This window comes from Python bivittatus, unplaced genomic scaffold (assembly GCF_059951505.1).
Source record: "Python bivittatus isolate LINGU-HERP-01145 unplaced genomic scaffold, Pbiv_v1 ctg000850_np1212, whole genome shotgun sequence".
Classification (NCBI taxonomy): Eukaryota; Metazoa; Chordata; class Lepidosauria; order Squamata; family Pythonidae; genus Python; species Python bivittatus.
The window spans coordinates 65,246,739-65,262,461 of record NW_028277112.1 but is presented as its reverse complement, the minus strand read 5'-3'; the positions used below and the strand labels follow the sequence as shown (position 1 = coordinate 65,262,461).

The 15,723-nt window shown below is 36.9% G+C and overlaps 1 protein-coding gene across 1 annotated transcript in view; it reads left to right on the top strand.

The window, feature by feature from the left end:
• The window catches only part of PAX5 (paired box 5), a 238,428-nt gene that overhangs the window by 108,135 nt on the left and 114,570 nt on the right, over nt 1–15,723 (top strand). Inside the window, exon 7 of the mRNA XM_088130025.1 lies at nt 14,530–14,659. Within this exon, the coding sequence (XP_087986151.1) occupies nt 14,530–14,659 (130 nt within the window). The remainder of the gene's footprint in view (nt 1–14,529; nt 14,660–15,723) is intronic.

Below are 15,723 nucleotides of genomic sequence, written 5' to 3'. Positions count from 1 at the left end.
TGGAGATGAGAGAGAAAATAAAACTGAGTGTTGAACCCATTTGGGAAAGAATATAGTGAGCAATGGCAACAATTCTTTGCATTAATGGTAGAATACAATACAGGTAGTTCTCGACTTTCAACCACAACTGGGACTGGAACTTCTGTCACTAAATGATGCGGTTGTTAAGTGAGTCACGCCCAATTTTACAAGCTTTTTGCCATGGTTGTTAAATGAATCACATGGCTGTTAAGTGAATCCAGCTTCCCCCACTGACTTTGCTTGTTGGAAGCCCCCTGGAAAAGTTGCAAATGGCAATCACGTGACCCCGGGGACACTGCAACCATCGTAAATACATGCCGGTTGCCAAGTGCCTGAATTTTGATCGCGTGACTGTGGGGAGGCTGCGGCAGTCATAAGTGTGAGGACCATGATAGTCACTTTTTTCAGTGCCATTGTAACTTTGAACAGTTGTTAAATGCAGGGTCATAAGTTGAGGACTACCTGTAATTGCTAAACAAATATTGCAATGGTTTGTATATTTTGATTAAATTCTGTTGAACTGTCTCATTTAGATGTAGCACATGGATAGTATTGTGGGGATTTGCTATTATCCAGCATTTGGTATTAATGTGAATGAGGACCAAGATTGTTTTTTCTTAAAATAATAATTATTGTTATTTTAGTTTAAAATCCAGTTTGTTGTTAGAATATCAATAACAGTCATGACAGCTAATCATGCTTAGAGACAATGTAAGTCTAATGTTGAGATCAAATAAGAGGGAGTAATATTTTTTTCATGGCTTTGTGTTGGAAATAGATTGCTTGACTAAATGGATTAGGCCTGATCCAGCAACTCAATTTTTATTGGGGTGGGGGAGTGCACAGAAAAAAAATATTTTGAAAGCTGCTTTGATGCTCTGAATAGCAGTCACTCATTTCAGTCTGCTTCAAGCAAGAACCTTTTTGTTTCCAATCCAAGGCAGAATCTTATTTTATTTTTCTGAAGCTTTAAGTGATTTTCCATTTAATTGCTATGGTCATTTCCCTTCTACTGACTTCTATTGTCTTCTGGGGCCATCCCACCATTGTTGTGCCCAATTCAGACTAATGAGGACAGGCTTTATATCACTTCAGTATTGGCTTGGTGATGCTGTTGTAATCAAGATGTTGTGAGGTACAAGTGAGGAATTGACTTACATGACAGCTACTGCTGCTGTCAAAATACCTGAAAAGGTATTCAGACACACTCCTTAGTGAAGTAGATCTCTCAAATGAGCCAAAATGAAATAAGCTGGTCATGAAGCTTTGGAATTTGGGTATTGGAGGAACTGTCAAATCCCTGACAAGGATTTTCAGAGCAATTCCTTCTTATCTGACACTGAAGCTGATATTGTTCTGAAGGCACTTATTGGGGCTTTGAACTGACCTGATATTCCATGAACATCTGGATTCCAGGTGGGTAAGAAGCTTCGGGACCCAGCATAATTCACACTGAGCCACTTCAGATAAACCACATTTAATTTTAGAGGGTGTCCAAATACTTGGCTCACTTCATTCTGATATTTGGGCTTTATTTTAGGTGGATGCAGTTTTCCTGATTCTTAAGTATTTAATTCATGATATTATCTGGATACTGGTTAATTATACTATTTGGAGCCAATTTAGTAACACTTGAATTGGTTTCTTCCTTAATAAATGCTTAATGCTACTTCAGCAGTCACTGTAAGTTTATTATGGAACAACTTCCCCAAATCAAAATATCAGTTTAGAATTAATCAATGTTGTTGCTAATCTAGATTCTTTCTTTGATTATATACTTTTTTTTTTTTACAAAATTATCTGGTTGCTCATACATGTGTTTCAATACACAGTCCCATAATCTGAAAAATATAACTCAAGGGTCAGGTATTTTTTCAGATGGTGAGCATCACTAGATGTTGCAGTACTCCCCCATTAAATTTAAATCATTAAAAAAATAAAATGAAGAAATTAAAATATTAAAAATGTTCAAATCTCCAAAATATTTCATTTTTGAGCACAGTGAACTCACAAGTCTTGTGAGATTCGACTGTCTGATATATCTACCAATATAATAATCTGCAGCAGATTCCTGACATGGAATCAGTTTGATGCTTGACAGATTTGCTTTTAAAAGGTTCTAGCCTGCAGAAATTGCTATAACATACATGTGTACCATTTTGCATAATTTTCACTGTGGCCATTTGTTAATGTAGAATGAACCCATGAAAGTATGGAGGAATTTTAATAGCATGTTTATGAGAGAAGCTTCAGCATGTTTGTGGACTATGTTTGCACAATCATTTCAGTGAATGGTAAGAGGGACAAATGCTTGCTGATTTATGTTTAATGGTTGCTTGGTTATATATACTAGGAGACATTTTGAACAAGCCATCACAAATGTCATATTTTGGGTATTTAAAATGACATGCCAGAAGTGGAATCCTGCATATGTTAGCTGAAGTAGATGACTAGCTGAAACAAGATAATGAATGACATATGCAGGATTGTTCTCTGCTTTCCATAGATGCGCTGTTAGTAAAAAATCACGAAGTAGATCTGTCTTCATTATTATCCTTATCAGTAGTTCTGAAATACATTTTTCAACAATAGGACTGTTTGCTGCAAAGAATGATTTCATACTGTTATTTACAAATTCGATAGCTCCGATTTGGGTCAGGTTTAAAAACAGAATAATCAAACCATCTTGTCTGTGATAGATACTGAACTTTGTAAATAACTTTTCCAGAAATGTTGTAACTGGTTTCCAAACTGGGGTTTTGTAAATAGCAAAAACAACACCAAAAACAATTACAAAGGTTTAGATGACCACTCAAAGCAATCGAGGAACCTATTTTTTTCTATTACTACCCTGCCGAGAAATGTATTATATTGATTGTTCTAATTAATAACATTTTTGGATATTAATAACATTATCGGATATTCTGCCAAAGCAAAATAACTGATCTGAAAACACATGCAAATACAGGCATGTCCTTTCGGATTTGTTAGAATTAGTTCTACCAATGAAGAATCAAGGGATACAATTCCCTAGACTGCACCATTTTGGCGATAAATGTTCAGTAAAACCTCCCCTCCCCTCCCCTCCCCTCCCCTCCCCTCCCCTCCCCATGTCCATAAAAAAAAGTACATCTGCAAGAAGGCTAGCCAACAATCCTTCTGACAGCTTGATTTTATATTTCCTTTTCCATGGGGGTGAAGGGTTTTATTTTCATATTAATACATACAACCCCCTTTTGCAGCAAATCCCACAGAGCAAAACAGGATTTACTTCTGAGTAGACATACATAGGATTGTAGCATACTAAAGGCAGTACAGTACAATCCTATCCCATCTTCCTTGGTATTCAACACTGAAGGCAGTTAAGAACCTTTTAAAAATTCTCAATAATGACAGCCAAAATGACTACATAATGCAATAAAAACAATGAAAAATACAAAATGGTGTATGATCAACTGGTGCTTTCTCCCAGATTAAAATGAAAAAAAAAAGTGTATATCAGTTTGGAAAACTTGATGTGTCTTGGGTTTTTGTGGGTACACAGGACTCCAAATACCTTTTGTGAATTTTTTTTTAAAAATAATACAGTGAAGTAAGTAAAATAGGTACAGTATCTACCTTTGATTTTAGTCAGCATGCCTTTCCAAGGGTTAGATATGTATATTCCATTCTGTACTCCTTCCACCTGCTTGATTGATAAACTGCAAGGAGAAAGACAGGAGTAATAAACCTGAGGCTAGAATTATTTTCAGCTGGGAAAGCATTGTACAATAAAGTATTATTTACTAGTCATATAAAGCTTCCTGCTTCTGGCAAAGTCTACCTTGTCATGTGTGTCAGCTACATGTAGATGTTGCTATTTCTACATTCTATTCCTTCTTTCTTCTTAGAGATAAGAAAGGCTAATTATTCTTTCTCTCTCTCTTTCTTTCTCTCTCTCATTCTGTCTCACTGGTAAAGCTTCATCTATTCCATCTGAAACTTCAGCCTCCCCCACAGAGACTTTCTACGCTGGGTAGATTTTGTCCTGCAGCGTTTTCCTTCTGTGGTCTTCTCCAAACCCTACCCTGCTCCATGTTAGGAGGCCATAAGCTCTCCTCAAACCAACACATCTTCAGCTAAAAGTGCTTAGTTGATTTTGATCTGCCAGCTATCCTTGTTCTTTTCTAAGACCAACAGTCTTCAACAGGCAAGGCTGTTTAGAATCTATAATGGTTTGCTAGCCCTTACATCTCCACCTCTCCTCCTTCTCAAAGTTCTCCAGATGACTCAACCTCTGCCAGCTCAGCAGCCACTCCTCCTCCTTCCTATGTGAAAATATTGCCCATGAGAAAAGGTGCTATCGTGTCTACGCTCAGGGTTCTAGCATCAACGAAAAGAACAGAATACCTCTTTGGGTGGCTTTGTGACAGAATACTAAGGAGACATTGGGTGATAGCAGGCTGTTACATGGAACCAGTTTAGGTTACTTATGGTTAATACAGCCCACTGTATTTCACAACCTAATCCTTATTAGCATATAATCCTTATTAGCATATGTACATTCCATTGATTTTCCTGGCCTTGAGCACAATTTATTTTCTTTGGGTTAGGCTTACTAAGATCAAGTCTAGGCTGAGAGTCACAGCTTGACAAAAAAACACAGGCTAAGTTCATAGAACATTCTAAACCATAAACCATGATTTGTAGAATATAATGCTTAGGTTCATACACCACACTAAGCTGAAATCAAACAAACTAAGTTTGAGCTTAGCTTATGAAAACCATAGTTTTAATAAGAGTTGAAGGCAAGATGTTCCTTCTCATTGTTTTTGCCTAGTCACCACTGATTAAGCAGGTTTTGTCTTTCAGTGCTATAAAACTTTACAAAAGTTATTTGACTAGAGTTGGTAGAAAGAAAGAAGGAATTTGTGTGCACATCAAAGTAAGTGATTCCTTCTATTATATTATCTTCAGTTCTCTGAAAAGTAATTACATTTTGACAAAGTCAGTTGAAAATGGATTTAATAACAGCTTGAAGTGATAAATTTCTGCATGGAGGAGAGCCGAGGAAGAAGTGAAGTAGATTTGCAGACAAGAAATGTAGAGAAATGTCAGTTCAAGCTTTGCTGAGGATGACTGAAAGGTGGAGTGAGAAGCATTATTGTTGGACATTAACTTCTTGATGAATAATAAAGATGGCTGATATTCTATAATGATCTCTCTTAGTAGAACCAAAGACGATCATGACCAGCCTTTGCAGACTCCTCAATCTTCTGTCAGCCATGCATTTTTAGCCATCCCAACAATAAGTTTTTTTCCCTGCTGACACTTACAATGAATGTGCCTAAAACAAAAGCTGTTTATGTGATGCTTCTAAATCCTAACAGCAGCATGGGCTCATCCATGTTTCCTTTTTTCAGTACTCTTATTTTTTCCAGGCTCGTGTTGCTCTTTCGTCAAATGCATTTGCAGGTTTGAAATCACTGCAATTATACCATGCTAGGGAAGTATGTACTGAGCCAAGATCTATCTCTGTCTGCTGCCACATGAGGGCATATAATCTTCAGAATGGAAGTGGAGACGGAAAAATAGTTCCATAAAGTAGTGTTTCAGGGAGAATAGGAAAAAAAAATTGCTGGCAAAAGATTATGCAGAAAAGGCAACACTGCTACATCGAAGGAAGGCTTTTCTGACTAAATTCACATATGAAGTTGGAGAATGAAATGCAGGGGATAGAATGGACACTTTACGAAGGGGACTAAGGAGTCATGGTACAGGAAACGTAGGCAAATGTAATGTAGGCAAAGTTGTTTAGGAGTGTGGTGATTTCATAAGATTGGTTTAAGCAAGCCAATCTTGGCATTAATTTCCTGCCTTCACTGCATCTGCTCAGAGCTGACAAGCAGGATATTCTTTTGATAAACCAGAAGGGAAGATTGCTTGAGAAATTTATCTGATCAGTTTTTCAAAATACTTTGCAACTATCTGTTCTAAGAGCAATACAGATAGAAGAACCTTTGGAACCTGCTTGTTAAGTTAGACTGGGTACGTCTGTGCATCTGAGGATGTGGGCAGGTATTTTAGAGACAAGGCCAAATACATGCTGATGGTTTTAGTATTCCTGGGGGATGGTTTCAGAAGTTGGTGCTGAGGACTCCTACTCATTACCCCTTTTGATCATGGCTTGCCTATTCCTGACCTTTCGTATTCTTCAATATTTTGCTTACCTGAACCATTTAATACATACAGAAAATCACTGGGGGAAGTCATTGGGGGTTATAAGGTTTAATATCTTCAATCTGTAGATGACAGCCAATTCTCCCTTCCCTTTTGATTACATTCCAAACCATTCCCTAGTGTTGAAAATAAATTAAATATATGCTACAGATTAAAACAGATTCCAGATAGGATAGAGGTGCTATTGGCCTGTAGAGCTGACCCCCAATTTGAAATTCAAGCTATGACAGATAACGTAGCATTTCCTTTGAGAAGTTAGGTTCATAATTTATGGATTGCCAATCTGGTGCCCTTCAAATGTATTGGGAATATGTGTGGACTAGGTATAATGGGAGTCAGAGTTCTCACACCTGAAAAGCATCAACTTGAAGAAAGCTGCATGTATTAATTGGGAGATCATCACTTTAGGGTGATGAGGGGTTTGACACCGTGATTCTACTACTTTTTCCACCCCCAGACTTAGATTTGGAATATCTAAGGGCTGAATAAGGGTGACATTAAATGGGTCCTTAAATTTAATGGGCATATTTTTAAAATTTAAAGCAGCATTTATGTGGACGTGTGGAATTACATACACAGATTAAGAGTTTCATAACGGTCACATCTAGTTTGAAAATAGAGATTATTTTTGCTGAATCTGGCAGTTGTAAGCCGGTCCGAATTCTAAGTAAGGAATAGGCAAACCACACTGAGATTTAAAATGTAAAAATGCACTTCCGATGTAACGTTTAAAATTACCTTTGATGATCTAATGTTTTTGAACATTGTTACTGTTTTAAATTGTACAGCACTTTGATCTTTCCAGAGAAATCGTTTTAAAATGGAACATGCATTTCTATTTTGGGGGTGTGCTTATACTTAATAACAGGGGGGGAAAAAGGAAGTAGGGATCATTCTTAAATGGGATTTTTACAATTTTAATTATAATTTTGCATTATTTTAATGGCGCTATGTATGTTCCAAAATAGTATAAAACAGTTGATAAATGCAGTTTGAACATGAACATTGTTTCTGATTTGGAGACATCGTTATATTGCTATGACACATGATCTGGAGAAGATATTGCCAACTTCTTCAGCCTTTTTTTGGGGGGGGAGGTCAGAACCTCCCCACTAAACTATTTGAGGACTGGACCCCCTTGAATAATGTTACTGCTCCCCCTTGTGTCAACTCTCCAGAAGAGCAGCTTAAGCATTAAGCATAGGAGTGCCCAAGCAATTTAAAGGAAAATGTACAGTAGGTAGCTCTGTACATCCTCCCTTTTGATGTTGAGAGTAGTGCAGCCTTTTGCTTGATTAATGCCTCTCCCAAGCTTATCCTCATCTCACCAGTGCCTTCATGCCATGCAGTAAAGGATGTCTATTTGGTGCTGTAAGGCTATATAGAGAGTTCCCAACCTGCTTTGAGGACTAGGTCTGATGTACTCAAATAGTCAAACCAATTTAGATTTGGGCTGGGGTTCGTCCATTCTGATTTGTTGCTGATTCTAGAGTAAGATTTGGGAGAATGAAGTTCTGGTCTTGCTGGGAGCACCTTGTGTGTATGTCAGTACAAAAATGTATCTGTGAGTTGGTGAGATATGGGCAACAATAAGTTGACTGTAAGGTACAGTAGTTATGGTAGAGATCCTAACTTGCAAAAAATAGTATAAGCACATTTGGGATAAAACTGGGATTGGTTGTGGTCAAACTGATGTGTATTGTCTTTGCCATTAGGCAGGAATGCTACATGGTATGACTAAGGCTGGTAATCAAGTCAGCATCATCATATTACTAAAAAAGCATTATATGAAAGTCTTGATTAACAAAAGCCATTATGAGCAGTAGAGGTCAATATTTATAGGCTCATCTGGTGATGACTGTGCTTTAAGAAAGATTGCAGCTTGGAAAGTAGGAGGAGCAAATGATAAATAACAGGAATACAAGAATGAAATGAAAGACAGAAAAATAAATATGTTGGGTGTCTGTGCAACTAAGAGAAGGAGAAGGATGTAATAAGTCATCCTTTGGGGGAGATGGTGGCATATAAATTTAAAAATAAATAAATAAATAAATATAAATAAATAAATAGATAAATAAAGTAAGTCTGAATGAATGTGGGTTGATTTTACAGAATGGAGTTGGTGAATTCTGGTAGGGAAATGAAAATGTAGGTTTAATTATGAATGAAAGGGCTAAAATGTTTGTCATAAGTATGGAATAGTGTCATCTAGGTTGTTGTGGGTGGGTATAAAAATCCATAAGATGGTGATAGTTCAATGTAATGCTTCAATAAATAGTTAGATTGGAAGAATCAAGATATGAGTTTGGGAAAATGTATGCAGCATTCTGAATGAATACAATTCAAGGGGAGAAAAAGTTTAGTTAGGAGATGTGAAAGGATGGATGGGAACAGGAAAGTGTGATTGGGTATAAATGAGAATGTTGACTGTTAGATGGGCATCTGTTTAAAAAAGAATTCTTTATTCTGAATACATGCTGTAAGCATAAATCTATTCATATACTGCATACATGTGGCAAAAGAATGAATACACACTTAATCGTGTGATTCATTTCATTGTTTATTATGAAATATTGAGAAAAGCTTTGAATATAGGACAGATCAGTTTTAATCATGCTTTGGGAAAAAAGGAAAGAATGAAGAAGTGAGTATAAAAGTAGAATGACTGTAGGGAGAGAAAATGCAAATACTTTATGAAAAAGTATTAGAAGATACTAACTTCTAATACTTCTGTTGATTTCCTAACAGAATGTTGGAATGTTGGAAAGTGGATGCAAGTAAGGGAATATGGAAGCTGTTTGGAACATTAGAGTGCCACAGAATTATCTGGACATGCATTAATGGAAGTATGAAAAAAGATCCTTGGTGGGATGATCAAGTGGTTGAGGAAAAATGCAAATAATAGAATGACTCTATCTAAACATAGATTGTTCCTTTTGGACCTCATTCACAGATTGTAGTCAGGCTGTTTTATAAATGTGAATGTATTTTAATTTTGTCTTACATTTTATTTTATTTACTATCTATTAAGATATATTAATAAATACTCACTGAGCACTCATGGACACACTGTTTGTATTGGTCTAAGACCATAATAAACTGACTGAATAGAATGACTCCTGTAAAAATAAGGATGAGAGAAAAATACTCCATGATATGTAAAGAGAGAAAAAAGAACTTGCAAAAAGAGCAGTGAACAGTTAAGATTAAAAGAGGCAGAGAAGATGCAGAGCAATTTTCTTGGAAATCAAAAACCTGGAAATAAGCAAACTGAGTGGAATTTAAAATAAAAGTGATGAAATGATATGGGAAGAAATTGAATTGAGGAACTGCTAGAAGGACTATGTTAGAGGCTGGTATAGGAATGTTAGTGACATAACAATAATAATAACTTAAGAACAAATGCATACAAAGCCAGAATTGAGAAGACAGCAACAGACAGCAAATGCTGCCTCTGCAAAGAAGCTGAAGAACCTGTGGGCCACCTAATTAGCTGCTGCAAGAAGATCGCACAGGCTGACTACAAACAATGGCATGACAAAGCAGCAACCAGGGTGCATTGGATTATCTGCAAGAAATACCATTTGCCTGCAAGCAAGAATTGGTGGGACCACAAAAGAGACCAAGTAGTAGAAAATGAAGAAGATAAAGTGTTCTGCAACGTTTGAATTCAAACAGACAAGCACCTGCCACACAACACCCCAACTGTTGATAAGAAAGACAAATAATTCTGTATAGTGGACATTGCGATACCTGGAGACAGCAGAAATGAAGAGAAAGAACTGGAGAAAATCACAAAATTTTAGATCTGCAAATAGATGTAGAATTACTATGACAAAAGAAAGCAAAGATAGTACCAATAGTAATAGGTGCCTTAGGTGCAATCCCAAAACACCTGGAGCACCACTTGAAGACCATCGGCATTGACAGAATCACCATCAGTCAATTGCAAAAGGCAGTTTTACTTGGAACAGCTTATATCCTGCGACGATACCTTTAACACTGTCAAACAACAACGTCTGCTGATCCCAAGTCCTTGGCAAGGACTCGATAGGTGGATAAAAATGCCAAATCCAGGCTAAACATCTGGCTGACTATGCAACCAGCAATAATATATTATTGCTGATATATATTGCTGATAGATGTATATGCCTGATTCCTAATGACTGTATGTTGAATGTGTTGATATGTTGAAAAGTGGACTGGAAACTAATGCTACAAATGTTGCCTAAGTATGTGAAGTATGGGAAGAATGCTCTTATTGTTCCGTATACCAAGAAGAAAGGTTGAAAGAATGAATACAAAATCTACAGGGGGATTAGTGTGCCTGGATAGGTGTTTGACTAAATTCTGGCTAAAAGTGTCCAAGAAGTAGAAGAAAAAATCTGGGAAGTACAGTACAGCTTTAGGGCATAGCAGTTTTTGCTCTTCAGAAAGTTATTGAGAAACATGAGTGAGAGAAAAAACAAATGTTGTATGATGGTTGAACAAAGAAATGAAATGAATAGGTTTAAATTATGGAGTGTTTTCCCCAGCGATGGAGTTGAAATTTGATTGCTGAATGCTAATAGAATAAGAAAGGATCGAAGTAAAACATGCATGGGAATAAATAGAATGCTTAGCAAATGACTCAGCATTGATCAGGGAGAAAGACAAGGATGTGTGATGTTCCCTTGTTGTTAATATATTTATGGAAAAATATATAAGGAATGTTTTTGGTGATATAAGAAGTCTTTTGGTTAGGGATATATGTGTCCCTTTAGATAAAGATGATGGCACTTTGCTGGCTTAGAAGCTGAATTATTTGCAGGGAATGTTAAATTGTATGATGCAAAGCGAATTATGAATCTGAAAATTAATGTATCAAAGAGTTAGATAGTTGTGTTAAACAGGAAAAAAGGGTAAATGATTGCAAGTTATACATAAATGACAAAAACTAGAGGAACTAAATGAATTTGTGTTTACATACCTCAGTAGAATATTTACTAAAGATAGGAAAATGGATGGAGAATTTTTTTTTTCAATTATGGCAATGCTGGTAGAAAGCTGGTGGGTAGATATCATCTGTTGGGAGAAATGAATGTTGAAAGAAGCAAAAATGGCTGTGTAAGCTTCTGCCCAGTTGGTTCTATGGAAATGAGACTTGGTTATGTCAGGCAAAACATACAAACAATTTAAATGCAGTAGGAATAGGTAACTTAAGAACAGTGAGTGGTAAATCAAGAAGTGAGAGGATCAAGAATGATTGGATGCTGGGTGAATGTGAATTAAATTCAAAAGTGAGTGACCAGTACACTGAGGTGATTTAGTCATATAGAAAGAATGAATTGCAAAACAAATATTTGAAGGAAGACTTGAATGGGTTGAGAGGAAGGGGAGGACCAAGAAAGTAGAAGTTGAATGGAGTTGACAAACTCCACAAAAATAAAGAGAGTGAGAAGTTTAAAGAACAAAAGGCGGTGTATGAAGTGCTGTATGGATGTAGTTGAAGCAAGGATAGCTTGCGAGAATGGAAAGGTATGGAGAGAGATAGTTATGGTGTTGGTGCAAATTAGATTTAGCCATGTTTCCTCTTCTTTTTCTCATTTTCTCATTTCTCATATCTTTACATTCTTTGACTTACTATTTCTCGCTCCTTTTCTCTGCACTACATAAAGTTGCTTACTCCAGAAAGAAATGGTATGATGGGCATGTAAACATATATGGATTGTCCTGCTAGGAGAATTCTCTTTAATTTGTTAAAAATGCATATACACATCCATACCTGCCTCAGGGACACGTGTGTCTTCTCTATGCCTCCATGCCTCCACTCTCTCTCCTTTCTCTCCTAGGAAGCCGATGATCCATAATCTCTCTGTACAATATAGACAACCTCAAGCCCAAAACTCTGTGACTCCTGTATTGCATGACTGAGAGACCTGCTTCAAATCTCTAGAAAAAGATTTCCCAATTTTCTATCACGAGCATCTTGTATCACTTGCTTTTTTTTTTTTTTTTTGGTATTTTGACCATAACACCTGCTTGCTTAACCTCATGATAGGAAATTGGGAGTCAGACTAGGGCTTGAAATCCAACTTAGAATGCAAGAGGAGCAGCAAGAGCTTAAATATCAGTTTTGAGGAGAAAAATGTTTCCCTTCTCAAAATGCAAATAGCCAGCCTGATCTATCTTTTTCTAGGGATTTGGAGCAGGCTTCTCACAGTCATGCAACACAGGAGTCATATAGTTTTGGGCTTGAGGTTGTCTATACTTTCCCCATGTCCCAGTAATCTTTTTAGAGATTTATCTGAATGAGACTTCCCCTCCCTGCCCTTCCTGTTATCAGTCTATCCAGCTGCTTGCTTATGCTTCCTCTGGGATCTTCCCATCTACTGAAAAAGTTGAATTGCAACAGGGTATTTTACACCCACAAGCACAAAAAGTTCTGATTATTTCCCCCATTGGGCTACAGCTGCATTTATAGGGCAATGGAGAGCTGGAAAAACAAACTGGGGACAGAATTTTGTGAAGGTCCTTGAAATGGGACATCTGACAAACAAAACCTGTCCAAAATTGCCCACTTCGTCTGGAGTCAGGCTTCACCTGAAGGTGCAACAGAGCTGTATCCTGTCTGAGGATGCAGTTTACAAATTATATGCAAAGCGTGCTCTCTTATGAACAAATAAACGGATAGGCTCGTTATTTTTATTTGTTTGTTTGTTTGTTTAAAAATACACTTCTGAAGAGAACAGTCCAACTGCTCAGAGCAGGAGAATTATTTTTTTGTCTTGTTTTATGTCTTGTGGGTAATAGGTGGTCATTAAAGAAGTCTGACCAAAGTATCAAGGGCACATTGGTGGTTCCAGTTTACCCAGAGTAAATAACTGAAATAATACACATCATTAATGTATTTTTTAAAAGGAATCACTATGAAAATAAAGCATGGGTTTATGAAACAAGGTCAGGGATTGTTCTACAGTATCCTTCCTCCTGTACGAGTGGGCAGTTTGGGATTAAAAGTGCAGTGATGATGCATCACTGCCTACACGCCCCTAAGTAGGTATGTTCCACCATTTTTCTTTTAGTGACCCAGTGAAATAAGGGAGCTTAATTTCCAAGGAAACATGCGCAGGAATGCATATCTATGTCATGTTAAACCGAGGCAGCTTATTTCAATGCTAGCATGCACAGGAGGAGCTTGTTAGCTTTTTCTCTGAGCTATTTTATACTTATTTAAATATTTTATGCCGCTGTCCTGCATGAGAAGATAAAACAGAAATACAGTGGTGGCACATTCTTAAGATCATTGCTTAAATACAGACACACACAAAGCAACAGTTAAAAAACAACAACAGAGCAATATCTGCAACCAACAAATCACAACAAACAACTATAACTATAACTATAACCAAAGACAAACATAATTAATACAACACAAACCATTAACCAAAAGGTCAGGTAAACAGGGCAGTCTGCCTCCTGCTTGATAATTGTTACAGTCATGCATATAGTTGGCTTGATACTTCTTTACTGGTTCTAATATTAATTTGCTACTTGGCAATAGATTGCCATCTGTTCTTTATTTGAAGGAATGATTTCATATTTATCAACTTCTATGTATTGGTGAGATGCATTGTAATTGCAAAATGCAATTTTATTTTAACGCATTATAATGGGGACATATTCTAAGACTAAAATGTTCATGTCTCACAAGAATATAATTTTCTCGTGTTTCACGCAGTGTTCCTTGTTTGGGAACATGTTAAATGGCAATTCTATAATAAACTATCCAACAGAGGATGCCTTGCATTTAAAAACTATTAAAAAAAACTGCCAGTACATTATTAAACAAAACAAACAATACCATTGTCATGCTTAATAGTTCGTGGTTTTTACAGAAATAAACTGTCAGAACCTTCAAGCTTGCAGGAGTCATACAGAGATCCCTCCCTCCCCCCAAATAATCAGATATATTTTTTGAGATTACCTTGTGATTCACATTAAGAAGTGCTGGTGACTTGTCCGCCAAATAATCTGAGGAACTAATTTTTGTTGGCTAACACAATAACTGAAGCTTGCAGGACTCATGTTGGCATAATATCTCATCATAGTTTGAAACTGTTTCATTTCACGCTGCATCTGAACAGTAAAATCAATCTTCAGATATAAAATCATCATTATCACCATTATCACCCCACCAATGCCATCACTGCCAACATAGGAATGAACCACTTAGCTTGGTGTTATCATACATTAGGCGTTAATATATGGAAAATGTTACTAAATTATCTCATTTTTCTTTGAACTCAGTCAACAGAATATTCAGCCATGACATCACTAGCTGGTGGATTAGATGATATGAAGGCCAATTTAACAAGCCCTACATCAACAGATATAGGTGCCAGTGTTCCAGGACCACAATCATATCCTATTGTGACAGGTAAGAAAACTAGATAATTTAAGAAGATGTATGTCAAAACTGGTGCCTATGATAATATAGCATATAAGGTTTGTGATATGAGGGTAAGAAATGCAGATTTTTAAAAAATAAAATGAAACCTATGATACTTAAGGCATAAAGAGACCTTAATAGCTTATATCCTATCTAGATATTCTACCTGTTTATTATTTATATGAATAATTGCTTTGTATTTGTGAGATACACCTCAGTAACAAAAAATAACCTTGTTGTAATTGCAATAGAGATGAACAATTCATGCCCTAGAAACCAAATGCAGCCCCCAAACCTTTGTGATTGTCAGGGCACCAGAAATTAGCCTTTGAATTTTGAAAGCACCTTGTTAAGAAACAGAGTTTCCAGAAAGCCTAACAGCATCAAACCAAAGCATACGACTTCTTTTAGGTTTGACCCACCAGAAAGAATGAAAGAAATGAGCCCTGAAAAATTTCTATCTGGATGAGAAAGGTAGAAGGGAGCAAAAATATATCTTTGGCCAAAGAAAAGGCCCACTGCTCTTGGTGACTTCTTACTGCAGTTCTTTGGTGGAACTGCTACTGTACTGCTATAGTCTTCCTTTCCTGACCAGGAAGGGAGCTGTGGGCTGAAGATTTTACTGGCCTCTTTGAACAGAGGTTGTCTGAAGCTTCATTCCATCCACACCTTAGCCTTAGAAAAAATGAAGGAAGAGTTAAGCCAGCTTCTCTGGAGCCATTGCTTGAAGACATTCCAGGCAAACTCAATCAGTGATTCCCAGGGAGCTGCATGAACTTAAGTGGCTGCAGCATTGGGGGAAGGATCTTGGGAAGATGTCCTTGCCTGTCTATAGAGGTCATTTGGCTGCCTGGAAGATAGCATGTGAATTGATCCAATCCTGTTCCTCACCCTGTCTTTGGTAAACTGGAGTGTAGCTGTAGCTTCTATTTTCTGTAGCTTCCTGTTCCTCAGGATGGAACAGAATGGGTTGCTATACTACTTCTTTGCATGAAGACCTAAAACCAGACTAATTTTATTCAATGGATATAATTGAGTTTCATGCCATCTGA